We start from the raw sequence: 18,322 nt of genomic DNA, 5'->3' as shown, positions 1-18,322 counted from the left end.
AGGGAGTGGAAAACATGAAAAAGGATCTGCAAAAGTTAGAAAAATGGTCTAATGTTTGGCAGTTAAAATGTAATGCAACGAAGTGCAGAGTGATGCATTTGGGGAGTGGAAATCCAAGGGAAATATGTCCTAGGAGGTGAGAGGCTGATATGCACAGACAGGGAGAGGGACCCCAGGGTGATAGTGTCTGAGGATCTGAAGGCAAGAAACAGTGTGACAAGGCAGTGGACATAGCCAGAAGGATGCTAGACTGCATAGAGACACCAGCAGAAGAAAGGAGGTCCCACCTTGAGTACTGTGTTCAGTTTTGGAGGTTGTATCTTACTAAGGATGTAAAAAGACTTAAAGCGGTTCAGAGGAAGACAACAAAAATGATATGGGGCTTGCCCCGAAAGATGTACGAGAAGAGACTGGAAGACCTGAATATGTATACCCTAGAGGAAAGAAGGTACAGGGGAGATATGATACAGATGCTTAAATAATTGAAAAGTATTAATATAACAAATCTTTTCCAGAGGGGAAACGGTAAAACTAGAGGACATGAACTGAGGTTGCGTGGTGGTAGACTTAGGAGAAATGTCAGGAAATTCTTTTTCAAGCAGAGGGTGGTCAATGCCTAGAATGCCCACCCGAGGGAGGTGGTAGAGGCAAAAACAGAGACTGAATTCTGTGGAATGAACACAGATGGTATAAAGAAAACAAAACTTAAATGGCTGCATCTGTGTGGATGTGTTAGGTGGCACTTAGATGGGACTCTGGCTGTGAACATGAGGACAGTGCTGGGCAGACTTCTATGGTCTATGTCCCAGAAATGCCAAAGAAAAAACATGATCAAATATTTTATATCACATTCATTGTTGGTTTGATCATGAAGAATCGATGATGAGTGTGACTGCTGTTTTTAGTAAAGTTTCAGTGTTATAAGCATTTTTAAATCCACACAGTGAAGGATGCAAACAATCGTTAAAGAGCCAAATAATTAGCCAATTGAGAAGAAACTATGGCTTCTCATAATTTAGTCATGATAGATAGACTGGAAAATGGTCTATAATCTGAAGGTAGACTGAGATGTAGGTTATAAGCTTTTGAAATAGGAGTTAACACCATACCTCCAAGCATGCTTGAACAACAGCCAGCCCTTAATACTCTACCCACGAACAGGGTTAAACCATTGCAGTAGCGGTACTGGCTGAAATATCAATAATGAGGAAGTACGACAATCTAGTAGAGAACTTAAATACTAATAAACTTCATAATTTTTACTAGTAGAAATTACTCTTCTATAAATTAAAAAAAAAAAGTATGGCTTCTCACCAGTGTCTTGTGGAATCACCAGCTTTTCAGAAAAGTAATCTGCCAACATCATGGCTGAAAGCATACATGATATATTTCCTACATGTCAATGGCCATGTAGGGTGCTCCAGTTCATTGTTTTCTATGATGAGAGACAGATGTGTATTCACTGCCTCAGCAGGTTTTATTTGTTCATTGCAATTAACTCTGCAGAGTTACTCTGTTTGCTTTCAATTTGGGTTGGTATGCCTTAATGCAGTGCTTCTCAACCCCCTCCTGGAGGCACACCTAGCTGCTTGGGTTTTCAGGATTACTGTAATGAGTATACATGAGATAAATTAGCACATACTGGAGACCCATTGTATGCAAATCTCTTTTATGCATATTCACTGTGGTAATCCTGAAAACCCAACTGGCTATGTGTGCCTCCAGGAGTGGGTTGAGAAACACTGCCTTAGTATTTCTTTCCCTACCAATTTAACTCATTAGGTATTAGGGTGATATGTGAGTATTACATCCCACATCATTGATTTTCCTGAAGCAGACTGGTGAATACCATCATGTAGAAGGAAGACCAAGTTTTGTGCAACACTTATTAAGACTCAAACAAAGCTTGCTTCATTTAAAGCTTCCTATCAACCCTCTGGCTGCATCATGGGACTTCAGCCTGCCTGTCTGACATTGCTGCCTGGATGTCTCAGCGCCATCTGAAACTAAACATGACCAAGACTGAACTTCTCATCTTCCCCCCTAAACCAACCTCTCCTCCTCCCCCATTCTCTATTTCTGTGGGTAACACTCTCATCCTTCCTGTCTCATCAGCTCGTAACCTTGGGGGTCATCTTTGACTCATCCCTCTCCTTCGCTGCACATATTCAGCAGACTGCTAAAACATGTCGTTTCTTTCTCTATAATATCAGCAAAATTCGCCCTTTCCTTTCTGAGCACACTACCAGAACCCTCATTCACACTCTTATCACCTCTCGCTTAGATTATTGCAACTTGCTTCTCACAGGTCTCCCACTTAGCCATCTCTCTCCTCTTCAATCTGTTCAACATTCTGCTGCATGACTAATATTCCGCCAGTGTCGTTATGCTCATATTAGCCCTCTCCTCAAGTCACTTCACTGGCTTCCTATCCGTTTCCGCATAAAGTTCAAACTCCTCTTATTGACCTATAAGTGCATTCACTCTGCAGCTCCTCAGTACCTCTCCACTCTCATCTCTCCCTACATTCCTCCCCGGGAACTCCGTTCACTGGGTAAATCTCTCTTATCTGCACCCTTCTCCTCCACTGCTAACTCCAGACTCCGTTCCTTTTATCTTGCTGCACCATATGCCTGGAATAGACTTCCTGAGCCGGTACGTCAATCTCCACCTCTGACCGTCTTCAAATCTAAGCTAAAAGCCCACCTTTTTGATGCTGCTTTTAACTCCTAACCCTTGTTCACTTGTTCAGAACCCTTATTTTATCATCCTCACTTTAACATTCCCTTATCTCGTTTGTCCTGTTTGTCTGTCCTAATTAGATTGTAAGCTCTGTGAGCAGGGACTGTCTCTTCATGTTCAAGTGTACAGCGCTGCGTACGTCTAGTAGCACTTTAGAAATGATAAGTAGTAGTAGTATTTTAACACAGCTGACTGAAGCTCCCATTCAGCGGCTGAATGCTTGTGAACTAAAAGTGCCTGACTTGAAATCTTGATGGCTTGACTAAAGGACAGTATATCAAATAAACTGAACTTGGAAAGCTACTTTTTGATGGCCAGAACTTCAAACTACAGAGTTGAAGAGTACCAGGCCCTAGTAATTTGTTCACTTTACATTAGGTTTCATTACAGCAGGTTGTGCATGGATCCAGAATTTCTGCCTCAATCAGTAAGTTATCCTGCCAACAATTTTTTTCTATAAGCACAGGCCAACAATGGTGAATGGGCCCTACATGTTTTGGTTTGCAAGAGATCGGTTATCCTCTCCATTGAGCGCACTAAAGCCTTTAGAAAGTCCAGCCAGCTTTTTGTCCCAGTAAGCCTGTAATTGCTGCTTTGAAGAGAAAATGGTCTAACTGGCGAGCATGCTGTGTATTTTCCATTTGCACCCAAGTAAGTCTGACCTGTCAAGGTCAGCCTCTTTAGAAGAAATGTACAAAGTTGTTATGTGAGTTCAGTCTATAGCAGGGGTTCTCAACCCTATCCTCAGAACACACCCAGCCAGTTGAGTTTTCAGAATACCCACAAAGAAAATGCATAAAATAGATTTGCATACAGGTAGTCAGTGGTGTGCTGGAATACAGGTAGTCAGTGGTGTGCTGAAGCCGGCTCACGAGAGCCGATTGTTATTTTTTTCAGAATTTTGGGAGCCAAAATTTGGGCTCTGGTCCCCACCTGCAGTGTCGATGGTGTCCCCTGTGCCTTTAGGCATCTTCTCACACCGGCACATGCAGCACTTCTTCTCTTGTTTCTCCTCCTCCCCCCCCCCCCCCCCACCTCTCTTCTTTAGCTTTGCGGAGTTCGCTTAACACTGCTTTAAAAAACTAAATAAATAAAAATTAACACGTCAGCAGGAACAGGCTGCTTCAACCAATCCCAGGGGCCTTCCTTCAGCCCTCGGGGGCAGAACACACTGAAGGAAGGCCCCTGGAATTGGCTGAAGCAGCCTGATCCTTCTGACGTGTTAACACTGCTTAAAAAAAAATTAAACGGAGAAGACGGGCGAGCGCAAGAGGCAAGGAAGTGCAAGGGGAGAGAGCAGAGAGGTGCTGCTGGAGGGGGGGCAGGAGAGCGATGAGAATCAATGGGTATGAGTGGCTGGAGGGGGGCAGGGGAGAGAAGAAAATCGATGGGTATGGGTGGCTGGAGGGGAGGCAGGGGAGAGAAGAGAATTGCTGATATGGATGGATGGAGGGAGAGGAGAGGAGAGCTGCTGGACATGGGTGGATGAAGGGGAAGGCAGGGGGGAGAGGAGGGATGCTGGACATGGATGGAGGGCACTGAGGAAGGAGATGAGATGAGGGAAAAGGAAGAGAGGAGAAAAGCACATGGATGAAGAAAATAGGCAGAAGCTGGATCCACTGGACAGTCAAGTCTGTGGAGGACCCAGCTTTTACTTACAGATGTAGGGCAAGAAATGAAGAAGAAAGGCGGAAAGTAAAGAAATAAATGGAAAGCAAGCCCTGGAAACGGAGTTAAGAGGACAGATAGCAGCAGAATCGGATACTGGGCCAGCATGATCAGAAAAACAAAGTCACCAAACAAAGGTAGAAAAAAATCATTTTATTTTTATTATAGTGTTTGGAATATGTCCACTTTGAGAATCAGGTGCTCAACACTAAAAGTTTATATTTATTTACTTATTTATGGCATTTTATCCCACATTAAACATGAATTAGATTAGAACCTGGGATCATTTAAATTTTTTTTCCTGGAGTAATGCATTGCCCCCCCCCCCCCAGGCTCTCTCCACGGCTATAGCCAGCTCTGCAATTTGGGGGGGGGGGGGCAAAGGTGGACGAGGGGCGCAGAGGTGGACCGGGGAGAGAACCTGTTGTTAAACATTTACCAGCACACCACTGCAGGTAGTGCATGCAAATATATCTCATGTGGATATCCTGACAGTTCTCAGGGCACACCCAGCTAGTCTGGTTTTCAAGATAGCTATAATTAATATACATGAGAGAGATTTACATACAATGGAAGCAGTGCATTCAAGTCTACTGTGGGTATCCTGAAAGTCTGTCTGTCTGGGTATGTCCTGAGGACTGGGTTGAGAATCCCTGGTTTAGACATGGATTCCTGATGCAACAAGTTTAGCTAGTTCATGTTTTAGAATCTTTCGCGTGTTGAGCTCTATCTCTAGCTGTCTGCGAGAACTTTTTTTTCATATGTTAGTATTCTTCTCATTTGTAAAAACAAAGGGAGTTCTAGGCCGTCAAAAAGAGTTATGTTGAGCAGTGCTGTGTGACCTTAAGGTCAAGGAGAACAGAGCTCAGGCTGAAATTTCCCTTTTCACAGAGCAGGAATGTTGATGAAAAGTGAGCTTTCAGGAGATGAAAGCCACAGGACAGTTGCCCGGAAGACGAGTCTCAGCATTTCTTTTTCATAGTGATTCAGGTTCTTTTCTAGAAGAAAGAACTGGAGTCTTAGTTTAACAGCAGCAATGTATTCATCAGAATGCAGGAGCAAAGACTGAGTGGAAGAGGTTTCAGACCTGCTTCCCTGACCAGAACATTCAGGATGGCAAGATTGGATTATTTTGCAGGATTTATAGCCCAACTTTCCAAATATTGCTGAATGTGGCTTACAGTATTAATATTCAGGTAAAATAAGTCTTAAGTGAGTACAGGATAAATGGATTTAAATTTAGCCCACACTTTCTTTGTAAGTCAAGGCAAGTTACTTTCAGGTACAGTAGATACCTAATGCAACGGGAGATAGTGAGTTACTTAAGGTCATAAAGAGTGTTGGTGGAATTTGAACTCTGATCTCCCTAATTCTTAGTATACTGATCTAATTACAGGGCTAGATCCCCCTAAAAAAAATAGAAGAAAGTGATCCCCACAGGTAAGGATAATTGTCCAATGAACAATAGTGCTGGGAGAGAAGCCCTTCTCTGTGTTCTTTTGGCAGTTTTGGAACTTCAAGGTGAAAGTCTACAGCTGTACCTGTTGTGATTCCAAAAATGGTCTGATCCAGGAAAACCATTTTGCTGTGCTGCGTAGCTGTTGGCACTGGTGGTGGCATGGACTGGGCTGACAGGTTTTTCTGAATATGCCATTGTGTTTGTGCCATCTGCAACATTCTTCACCTACAAAGAAATTAATCTTTTTATGTGTTGAACTCAACCCCTGGAACCTTCCCTCACACTGCCCCCCCTCCCCACAAACATTATTTTACTTCCATTTAAAATTTATATATAAAATAATAACTTGAGAAAGAAAAAATAGTATATTTATTTTTTTTCATAATGTTGGTGTTAAAAAAAATAAGACACAGTATTTTCACAAGCCCACAATATATGGGAAGAACTAATAGAAAACGTGGAAGTCATTATATAGAAAGGAAAGAAAAATGGAACATCCAGAAAGGAAAGAAATACACTTATTAGAACACAGACTGTATGTCTACTCAGCCTTCTGGATCAGTCTAATGGCATTTTTAAACTTTGAAGCTTCTTAAAGAGAAATCTACCTGCTGCTTTCATAATCCCTAGCACACCCCTGATCTTTAAATGAGAGTTGGAAACTCAATTTTTCTTAAATGACCTCCAGGCCAGAGAAGGGATATCCAAAATTGGAATAATCACAACCTGTAGCATATTTTACAAAAGCCTCTTTGAAAATGGCGCCTTTTGCAAAGAAAACCCAAAACAAAACCACATAATGCTGCATGTGGCAATATGCAGAGTAGGAACAGCTATTTTATGAAAAACACATTTTAAAAAAGAGCAGCATCACTTGGGACTTTGTACATTGTGGACATTGCAAAAGGAGAGCAAAGAAAGAAGTCAAGATTCAGAACAGTTTGCTTTTTTGAGGTGTTCCTTGTTCAGAATTTTTTCAAAGTTTAGGTAAAGCAAATCATCAAGAAACAGTGAGAAGTAAACTATAATCAAACAGGATCATCTATGGAAAAAAGAAAACATAAGGGTCCAATATGCTCCTAAGTTAGCCTCCTAAATTTGTGCCCTATTTTCAGCTAGATCCACTTAGGAGTGTAATTTTTCAGCTGAAAAATTCATCTTAATTTTAAAGGCTATGCTCTTAAATTTAGACTAGCCATTTGTTTGCCTAGATTTATAGCCTAATTTATGAGGTTAGTGCTGAAAATCAGTGCTAAGCTTAACAAATAGGTGGGAAAATGTGGGATACCAATTAACAAATAAATAAATAAAAATAAACTTATTTTCCCTGTCCTAAATCTGCTATTGCCGCCTAGTTTTTATGCTCCTAAATCTAACCTTAACCCTACATTTCCACTTAACTCCACATCATTTTTTTTTGGGGGGGGGGGGGGGGGGGAGGGAGGGGGAAATGTAAAAATAAATAAGCAAAAGGGAAAAACAGACGAAACCAAACCTAGTTGTAATAAAATTTTAAGTCATCCAAACCTCCCACTCCCATCAGGTCATATCCAAACATTTTTATCATGAAGAAATCACTCAGGGGTCCTTTTACCAAGCTGCGGGAAAAAGGGTTCTGTCGTAGTGGCGGGGGCCGTGTTTCCCGTGCAGCAGGGCTCTTTTTACCACAGCAAGTAAAAAGACCCAAAACCAAAATGGCCATCTGGTAAGAAAACTCTTACCACGTGGCCATGCGGCAGGGAGCCCTTACTGCCACTCTTTGATGTGGTGATGCCCTATTACCACCAGGTTACCGCTGCGCTAACCATTTCTGGGGGAGAGGGGATTCCCCCAGAAATGGCATGCGCTCGACCCCAAAACTATCACCAGCGGCCACACTGGGCCGGTGGTAGTCCCGGAGTAGTGAGAAATACGCACACGTTGGGCTTACCGCCACTCTGTAAATGGGCCCCTCAAGTTGATTAGGATCAAAGAAAGTGAATATATTTCCAGGTTAGCCAAACACCGGGAAACTCAAGAAAAACAATTTACCCCCTGCTCTCATCACATAATGTTTAAGCTACTAGAAAACCTTCCTCCTAAACTGTGTGGATCTGCCCATGTCTGGGAATAAATGCACCCAATGGGTAAACCTCCTTCTATTAAAGACATTTCTGAACACCAAACTTCTGTCCGATTTGGAGCACAAAGTCACCATCAGAGTAGCTCCAGTGGGTATATTTTCTTGATGTTTCTAGAAGGCTGAGATATCCAAGTTATCAGCTGAAACAATGGTGTCCATCCCATCCTCATCAGTGTCTTCTACATATTTCCCTGGAGCTAGATACTATATTCTGGAAACACCAATGTTCTCCTCATTTGATATTTTCAAAACCTCTTTCAAAATACACTTTCCATAATTCCTGGGGTGACAAAAAATAGTTTTGGGAAACTAAGTAGTCTCCTTCTTGCTCCTAAGCTGATTTTCCAATAATTTTCACCTTATTGTGGAGTATCAAGCTATCTTTTGAGTACTCCGCACAGCTTGTAAAGTGACCACATGAATCTCCACAACCCCACTTGCTGCACCAGATGATTCAGCCTTCTATTGTATTCCTCTAGTTTGCTCATAGTTCCCTTAGAAAAGTCCAGCACCTGAGAAACCTATTCATAGTCTTTTCCATAATTACTATGTCCCAGGACACCTTCCTGTAGCTCATCACACTACTTTCACTAGGGGCCAAGGAAAACAACACAATCATGGGGGCTCTAGTAAGGGATGGAACAAGATCACTGACCTGAGCAATGACAGTGATGCCAGCCTACAGTCTTCCTGAAGCACTCTTAACTGTCCTCCCAGAGCCTTGCTTGACCAGAGAATCTTCCAGATTCTGAGTCAGCTGTTCCATTCACTCGAGACTCTTGGTGCTACCTGTCAATTTCATCTGAGTGCGACTTCCCTCCTGGGGTACTACACATGTATGTCATTGGAGGAGGAGGAGGAGCCACCTATCCCAAGAGCTTAGAGTAAGATTCAGCTCATCTAGAAACAGACAATCTCCTTGAATGGAGAACAAACAGAGAGGAACACCAAGCAGGAGCTACCAGTACACATGGCCAATCACAGTGTTATCTCAATGCCCTCATTTGAGATTCTTTTAAACACAAGACAGTTATGTATTTCCATTACAAAATAAGAACATAAGACCAAAGGTCCATCAAGCCCAGTATCCCGTTTCCAACAGTAGCCAATCCAGGTCACAAGTACCTGACAAGATCCCAGAAGAGTAAAACAGATATTAAGCAGCTTATCCTAGAAATAAGCAGAGGATTTCCCCAAGTCCACCTTAATTGCTTATCGACTTTTCTTTTAGGAAATTATCCAAACCTTTTCTTAAACCCTGCTAAGCTAACTGCTTTTAAATAGAACATAAAGAGTAAATATTCAGCTGGCGGCAGTCAAATGCTTTTTTGGCATTATGCCCAAATATTCAATGGCAGGCCTTGTCTGGGCACTGGCACTGAATATCTGGGTTTTTGTGGCTGGATAAAAATTATACAGTTAAGTGCAATATTCAGAATGTAACTGCCTAAGTGAAACTGGACAAAGACAGGACTGTGTTTTACGCAGTCCTATTTGTCTGATTAACTTGCAATTAAGTGCTGAATATCAGCACTTAACTGCATAAGTGCTGACTTCACCCCCCGAATCACCCACAAAATTGCTGGCTTTGTGCTTGACAGTTAGTGCTGATATTCATTGGCACTATCTGGCTAAGTGCTGCAGAATAGCAATGAATAGCCCCCGCACAGGAGCCTCTCCTGCCCATTTAAATCACTTTGAATATTAACTCCTACATGTATAATTTTTAGGTTTGTCCAAACCATGCCTTCAAGTCCTTCTACAATGGTTACTTACATGTATTTATTTATTACATTTGTATCTCGCGCTTTCCCACACATGGCAGGCTCAATGCGGCTTACACAGTAACAATGTATATAATTACAAAGTTGTAAGAAGAATATACAGTTAGTGGTAAATGCAAAAACTAATGGGGTTAGCAGAAAGTAAGTTAAACGTGGGAGGAATTGGGTTCAGAAGGAAAAAAGCGTTGGGAGGTAGGCGCAGAAAGATGGAAATGGGTATGGGGTAGCAATAAGGATAATGGGGAACATGGTCAAAATATAACTGTTGTCAATAAGAATCATATGGGCAAGATTTGATTAGGTTGGATCGTTGGGATAAGCAATCTTGAAGAGATGGGTCTTCAGTGCTTTTCTGAAGGGCAGAAGACCGTTAATGGTATGGATAGATCGTGGTAGAGCATTCCAAAGCTGGCTACCTAAAAAGGAAAAATTGGATGCATAGAAGGATTTGTACTTAGTACCTTTGCAGTTAGGGAGGTGTAAATTAAGGTAAGTACGAGAAGACGTTGAACTATTCCTGGTCAATAAGGTGATTCATGTAGGTGGGGGCTTCTCCGTGTAATATCCTGTAAATCACTGTATGGACTTTAAAGTTAATTCTTTCTCTGATAGGGAGCCAGTGAAGTTTCTCTCAAAGAGGTGTTGTGCTGTCGAATCTTGACTTACCAGAAATAAGTCTGGCTGCCGTGTCCTGGGAAGTCTGGAGGTTTTTCAATATTAGGGATTTACAACCTAGAAATACACTATTACAGTAATCTACGTGTGTAAGAACCATGGATTGTACTAGGTTCCGGAAGGTGTCTAAGGGAAGATATGATTTCACGCTTTTCAAAATCCACATCATATTGAACATCCTCTTGTTGATGACTTTAGCATGGTTTTCAAAAGATAAATGACTATCAATCGTTACTCCAAGAATTTTCAAGTTGTCTGATATGGGAAGTTTAACCTCTGGGGTGCTAAGAGTAGTTGGGATGAATGGAGAATGTTGAGAAGATAGGACTAAACACTGTGTTTTCTCTTTATTTAATTTCATCCTGAAAGCATATATGCTGATTTGCATGTGTAAAGTGTGTGTGTGGGGGGGTTAATCTGGTATAAACCTTCTAAAATTGCCTCCCCTTTGGTCTGGAAAGTTCCTGTGCAGCAGTACCTGTGGATTATCTCTTCCACTACTTCAGTTAAAGATATCAGAGTCTGTACAGAACCCAGCTTACTGCTGGACAGATAAGGACCAGAAAAAATAAACACAAAAACCAAACAGAAACTGCTTGTGTTATCAGAAACCTACAACTGAACAAATACCATGTGGTCTTTCTAATGTGAAATATCTCTTATGCGTTCTTTTCGCACAAACCATGACAACAAGGAACCTAATTCATTTGCCAAGGTAGGTTGGTTTCGTATAAAGTAAAAAGAGAGCCTTTTCTGTTGCCAAGATGGGAAGGGCAGCAAGCATGTTTATCATATGTTTCTGTGTATGTGCGTGGACAACTATTTTGCCTCTGTAAATATCCCTCGTCTACATTACTGCAGATCTATTACTGTTTAAAGTATATTTTTTCCACATTGTGTGCAGTAGAGCACATGAGTTGTTTCTTGACTGGAGCTGCTCCCTATAGAACAGATTAATCTCCAAACAAGAAATATAAGTACATAAGTAATGCCACACTGGGAAAAGACCAAGGGTCCATCGAGCCCAGCATCCTGTCCACGACACTATTGCGTGGAAAACAAAAGCTATACTTTAAAACTATAGAGGACACAGCTCCATTTTTTTTTCATGACAGGTTAATCCAGTCCTGGTTTTATCCCACTGCATGCATGGACTTGTGGATTCCTATTGATTTACCTAAGAAAAGTGAGACCATACCTTTCTGCATGCAGTAGGATGAATCCATGATTTGAGTTATTGTACCCTGAAAAAAATGGAAGTAGTAGGCAACTGGAGGTCCATTCACAGCTCTAATGGATTTCTTAGATAGACAGATCCATACACACACAAATGAAAGACCCAATGATTCAGTAACACAGCATGCTCCCAGTGGCTCTGGGATTCCAGAGCTAAAAGAAGTGGGGCATGGGATAAAGGTGACAAGGAACAGACTCAGGCGAAATCTATGCAAACATTTCTTTATGGAAACTGTGGTAGAAGTGAGGACTGTATCTGAATCAAGAAAGCATCTCTAAGGATCTCTAAGTGAGACAAAGGGTCAGTAGATGATATAGACGAGCAGCATGGACAGCTCATATGGTCTTTATCTGAAATTGTTTTCTATGGGGTGGATATTCAAAGCAAATTAAATGGCCAGGAAAGGGTCCTGGACATTTAAATCTGTCTGGGGCTAACTGGGTATATTAGGTGGCGTGATCAAGCCAAATCTGGCTATTTTGTGGGCGGTTTGTGGTAGAACACCAGATAAGATAACCGAATAAACAGGACCACATAAAACACAGTCCTATCGTTATGTGGTTTAACATATGCAGTTAAGTGCTGAATATTTTGCTTAACTGGATATTACCTGGTTATATGTAATCAAATATTCAACGTCAATGCCCGGATATAGCCCGGCATTGAATATCCAGGGATACTGCCAGCAATGGTAAAAAAAAAAACAATGACTACCGCTGGCTGAATACTGACCCTTATATTTCTCCATTAAGGCTTCCTATAAGTGGAAGTGAGAACAAGAGGAAGACAGTATCCCATCTTACTACAACATTCTGGGTTCTAAGAGAGAGCACGTCTTTCCAAACCATACAGTCCTATGTGATGCAGTGCTAGATATTAGACAGCCCACTTCTTACTATTGTAGAGGGGCAGTCTCTGCCTGCTGGAGCAAGGGGAGTGGGCGGCTACGAACCCTACCTCTCCGAGCTTGTTATTGCGCTTCTTCATCTATTTTTCCAGGAAAGAAACAACACCTAGTATCTTACAACTGCCCAGGCTTCCTAAAGACATTAAAGAATGCAATTCTTGCTGAAATGAGGCACTGCTTACCTGCAGCAGAAAGCCCAGATTAATGGTCCCTCTTATCTAGTATTAGATGCCTGGGTGTGCCAGTTTGTCTTATCTAGGGGCCTAGAATGAACAGGCACTGGTTGGATTTGTTTGCTGCTCTCCCACACTTGCATTATGTTTAAAGCTGCTGCTTAACCCCTGCATATCTACAAACATTCTCAAATTCCTGTAGGAATTAAAATGACTTTAAGCCTTTGCATTTTCAGTTTTCTGCTACAAATCTTTCTTCTACAACTAATTTAGGGACAAAAACATCGTGAGCTTTGTACACTATTGTCATGTTACAGAAACTCATTGTTTAAAAAATTATTCTTTAACTAGCAACTTAGTAGATATACCCTGAAAGTCAAAGAGCAGGCACCTAGCAACTTACAAAGCCTGAGATGTTTCATCTAGGTGGGAAGAAAGATTATGATTAAACATTACGGAGGAGTAATAATAATAGCAAGGAAGAAATCTGCTTCTTATTACACCTTTCGGGTTTTTCTTACAAATCACAGCAGAATCCATCAGTATAAAACCCTTCCTTGGGTTTTATATGGTCTCTAGTGTGATGTGAAATGTAAGGTCAAAGATCGGATAATACAGTCTCACCTGTCACAGCCCTCATGTGCTACTGCTGTTATCAGGGAGATCAGTGAAACTGACAGGCCTTGAGTGATTTCTAGATTGCCATTTCTACCTGGATGTAATACCACCAAAACAGCCATACTGTCATAAGTCTGCCTGACAGAGCTGTGGGGTAGGTGATTGTGGAACTAGGGCTGTACCAAAGATTCGTATTTGATTCGATTTGGCCCCGAATAGTGCCCAAAATACATTATTCGTATTAGGCTGAACAGCGATTTAAATTTGAAAACGAATAATCCGAGGCTCTACTGTGCTAAACCCTACTGAAATAAACACGTGGGGCCCGATATTCAGAAGGGCAGCAGGCAGCGGGTTTGCTGTCTGCTACTGGCATTAAACCTGGATATTCAATGCCAGGCCGTATCCAGCAACCAGCATTGAATATCTGGGTTTATTTTGGCCGCTAAAAAATTAATCGGCTATGCCGATATTCAGCACTAACCAGTTAAGTTTTTAGCCGTCAAAGATAGGCTATTTAAGTGGCCTATTTTGACTGCTCAACATAGCTGGTTAGGCGCAGATAATCAGCGCCTAATCAGCTGTGGCTAGCTGCTAACCAGGATATTTTGATTGGTGACATGCACTAATTTCTCAGATACATGATTTAAATTTTAGTGATCATTATAATGTGAATGGTTTTGCTGCTTTTGTTTTTATATTCTTAAAAATATATATGTAATTTTTGTTCCGTTTTGGTTTTAATTTTTTTATATATATTATGTTTACATTTTGTTTACATATTATTTTTATTTTTAGACTCCTGATGTAGGCCTTTTGGCCGAAACACAACGTTGTGTCGAGTCGATATATTGATTAATAAAGTTTGTTTCATCTTCACTCTGGTACTCCTGGTTCTTTACCCACTGCCTTGCTGTATTGTGTTCATCCGTGGGACTTCGTTGAGTTCTCCACATCTGTGGATTCTCTTCTGATTTTCCTGGTGGTCATACGGCTGTACCCATGCCAGCGTTCTAGAGCTAAGACCCAGAACTGCCATGCAGCCAAGCTTGGGAGATTTTTGATCAACCTCAGTTTTTTTTCAATTTGCATGCCAGAACTGCATTTACTGAAATGCACAAAAAGGGGCTGTCAGAAAAAGCCAGGACTGGGCTAGGGCTTCCCTCCAAAATCTGAGACACTTTAGCAGCAACACAGGTTTAGTTAAGAAAATCTCTTGCTCTCCTACTGAATTGTTTTAAAGCTTGGAAAGAGAGAAAGTGGTGCATGGCTGGCAGTATTTGCCAGGTAATAAAAAGTAAAGAATGGTTTGTATTAGCATTTCTGTACATGGATTGCTTAGCCTTAACTCTGCAACTGGGGCTGAACAAACTCTCATAATGACCTTGTGGAAATGTCATGACATGAGCGAAATTTCACCAGCAGTGACAAACAAGATGTGGCTGCAGCAGGACTCATGAGCTCATCCACGCTTAAGCATGTAAACAAAGTATATTAGGCTCGGAGAAAGTACCTGATATAATATATCTGTAAACTGCTTTGGATGTACCACAGAAAGGCAGTATATATTCAAGAGGATAGGAGCAAAGTCCCATAGTCTAATCTCTAGCTCCCCTTCCAGCTTTTAAACTTAAAAGATCAAGGTTTAACAACCACATCTTCCCCTTGCCTGCAACTTCCCTCAAGGCTCATGCAGTTACATTCCTCAAATTCCCTGCTTTGTACCTAATCCCCACTATATCCTAGGCCTCCTGACTTTGGATCTGTTCAGATAGTATCCCTGCAAGTCCACCATTTCATTAAGATAGCCTTCAAATTCCTTTGAGACATGAAGCAGGCTAAATCTCTAACAGAGCAATTGGTATAATGCCCAGAAAAAAAAGGGGGCTGGGCTGAAAAGAAAAGTGGAGGAGTAGCCTAGTGGTTAGAGCACCAGGCTGAAAACTAGGGAATCCTGGTTCAAATCCTGCTGCTGCTGCTCCTCCTTGTGATCTTGGCCAACTCACTTAACCCTCCATTGCCTCAGGTACAAAAATCAGACTGTGAGCCCTCTGAGATCATGGAAATACCTCTTGTTCCTGAATGTTACTCACCTTGAGAGCTACTGAAAAGGTGCGAGCTAAATCCCAATAAATAAAAAAACAAGTACTATATCCGGGTGCTGAAATGTGTGTTGCATGTACTCGTGTCCTCATACTCTCCTGGGGATTCCAGCCATTAGGCAATGTCTGCCTCTCTAAATACCAATGCATTGTAGCACTATACAGTGCTCTAGTAGTTTCAGAAAAAGACATTTGGGACAATTCTATAAATTGGCACCTCAGTCTACAAGGCCAGTCTTAGCAAGTGCGGGACCCTGTGCAGACCAATTTGGTGGGGCCCCATCCTAGCTCCAACCCACTATAGCCCTGCCCTATCCTAGCTCCACCCCCACTGACAAGATTATTAAATTTTTAGAACAAGTTTTATTTATAAAATTTCAAATAAAGACAAATGAAGCAAAACTTGTACAGAAAAAATGATTGAAATAGGCACAATGCTATCATAGGAAACCTAATACTACACAATGAAAAAAGACCCCCCCCCCCCCCAGACTTTAATTATTATAATGTGTGTACTTTGTTCTTCCATTCCTCCTTGGCCTTCTCAACCCCCCAAGTTAGTACACTAGACTGTAGTGCTTACTCTTCTTTCTTAATTCTTCTGTCTTCTAATCATGACCAGATGAGTGATGTTAATACTCCCAAGTGCCACAAGCTCAGGCTGGAACTCTCTGATGCAGCCCACCCTCGAGATTGAGGTGAGGACAGAAGTTACATCAGGGGGTGGGAGACCGCGCAGTAGACAGTGCTTGCCATGCCATCAATCATCATTGGTAGCAGAGAAGAGCCTGCATATGCGCAGCAGCGCAGAAGTCTGCAGACACACACACACCACCACTGTGGTCAGCGGGAGTGGGGGAGGTCAGAGGGTGTCAGGTGGCGATGTGGCCATCGGCGGCGTGGTGCGTGGCCAAACCTGGCTGGCATGTGTGGCGCCATGCCAGCAGAACTTCATATGCCAAATGCATAGCATAGTCAGGAGGCAGAAATTGTATGGTGCCTCAATGCTGTGCGCTTAGCACCAATCCTATAACCGCATCTTGGCGCCAAGATTCCACTTATAGAACAGTAGGCACAGTGATTCCCAAACCTGTCCGGGAGAAACCCCTGTCAGTCAAGTTTTCAGGATATCCATAATGAATATTCATGAGATTAATTTGCATACACTGCCTCCTTGCTATGCAAATCGCATATATGTTGGATATCCTGAAAACCTGACAGGCTGAGGCTCCTCCAGGACAGGTTTGGAAACCCCTGCAGTAGCATGTTTGCATTGGTGTACCCTCTAACGTCATGTCAATGGCAGGCATAAGTTGGTGTGCCAAGTGATGAATGTAATTTATAGTACTGGGCATAGGCGCGTGACCTTCCCCTGGCTGCTGCCCCCCCCCAAACACAGGGCTGGCGCAGCGCTGCAGGCAGCTCTCGGACCAGTCCCTCATTCCCGCCTTCAGCTCCTCGACTGACAGCCCTCCTCTCCGTTCCTTCCCCCCTCCCCCCGCGTTTAACCCTTTTACTTTCAGGCTAAGCGACAGCAGTTAATAGGACAACACAGCAGGCTCGCCTCCAGCTTCTCCCATCCCTCACACAGTGTCCCGTCCTCAAGGAAACAGGAAATACATCATTGCAGAAGGTGGCATGTGTTGTCCTCTTCACTGCCAGTGCTGCACCTGAAAGTAAAACGGTTAAACGCGCGGGTGGTGGGGCAGGAAGGAACGGAGAGGAGGGCTGTCGGGAAGCTGAGGGAGGGCAGGGAAAATCGCTGGACATGGATGGGTGGGGAGGGCAGGGGGAGAGAAGGAGGGCAGGGGGAGAGAAGAGATTGCTGGACAGGAGAGGAGGGGAGGGCAGGGGATAGAGGAGAATTGCTGAACATGGATGGATGAATGGGGGCAGGGGAGAGAGGAAATTTGCTGGATATGGGTGGATGGAGGAGAGAGCAGGGGAGAATGGAAAGTTGCTGGACATGGATGGATGGAGGGGGGAGGGCAGGGGACAGAGGAGAATTGCTGGACCTCGATGGATGGAGGGGGCTGGGGAGAGAGGAAATTTGCTGAATATGGATGGATGGAGGAGAGGGCAGGGGAGAATGGAAAGTTGCTGGACATGGATGGATGGAGGGGAGGGCAGGGGAGAGAGCAGAATTGCTGGACATGGATGGATGAATAGAGGGGGAAGGGGAGAGAGGAAATTTGCTGGATATGGGTGGATGGAGGAGAGGAGAATGGAGAGTTGTTAGACATGGATGGATGGAGGGGAGGGAAGAGAAATGCTGGACATGGATGGAGTGGAGGGCAGGAAAGAGAGGAGAAATGTTGGACAAGGATGGAGGGAAGGAAAGACAAAGGAAGGAGATGCACACGGATGGAGTGGAAGGGAAAGAGAAGAAATGCTGGACATGGATGGAGGGGAGGGAAGACAGAGGAAGTAGATGCACATGGATGGAGGGGAGGGGAGTGAGGAGAAATGCTGGATATGGATGAAGGGGAAATTGCTGAATTTAAGGGCTGGATCGGAACACTTTGAGGGCAGATGCTGAAACTGGAGAAAGGATAGGGACAGGGCTACCGATGGTAGACAGGAGGATGATGGACATGGTGAGAGAAAAAATATCAAATGGAAAGAAGACACTGCATAAAACAGAAGACACTGGGACCAAAGTGAATAGAAAAACTAAATGATCAGACCTCAAAGATAAAAAAAAAAGTATATTCATTCAGAATTTATTAATTGGAATATGTCAGCTTTTGGAAATGTGCATCTGTGATATTTTGCATGTAAGTTTCAATTTTTCTAGTATTGCTGCATGCTGAGTCTGACTTCTTGAGGTAACTT

General features: G+C 42.7%; 1 protein-coding gene across 1 annotated transcript in view; it reads right to left on the bottom strand.

The window, feature by feature from the left end:
• Positions 1-18,322, bottom strand: part of LOC115479559 (occludin-like) — a 93,562-nt gene that overhangs the window by 47,567 nt on the left and 27,673 nt on the right. The window contains exon 4 of the mRNA XM_030217530.1: positions 5,952-6,094. Coding sequence (XP_030073390.1) covers positions 5,952-6,094 — 143 coding nt within the window. The remainder of the gene's footprint in view (positions 1-5,951; positions 6,095-18,322) is intronic.

The sequence above is a fragment of the Microcaecilia unicolor genome, chromosome 11 (genome assembly GCF_901765095.1).
Source record: "Microcaecilia unicolor chromosome 11, aMicUni1.1, whole genome shotgun sequence".
NCBI classification, from domain to species: domain Eukaryota; kingdom Metazoa; phylum Chordata; class Amphibia; order Gymnophiona; family Siphonopidae; genus Microcaecilia; species Microcaecilia unicolor.
This window is presented reverse-complemented; position numbering and strand designations above follow the sequence as displayed.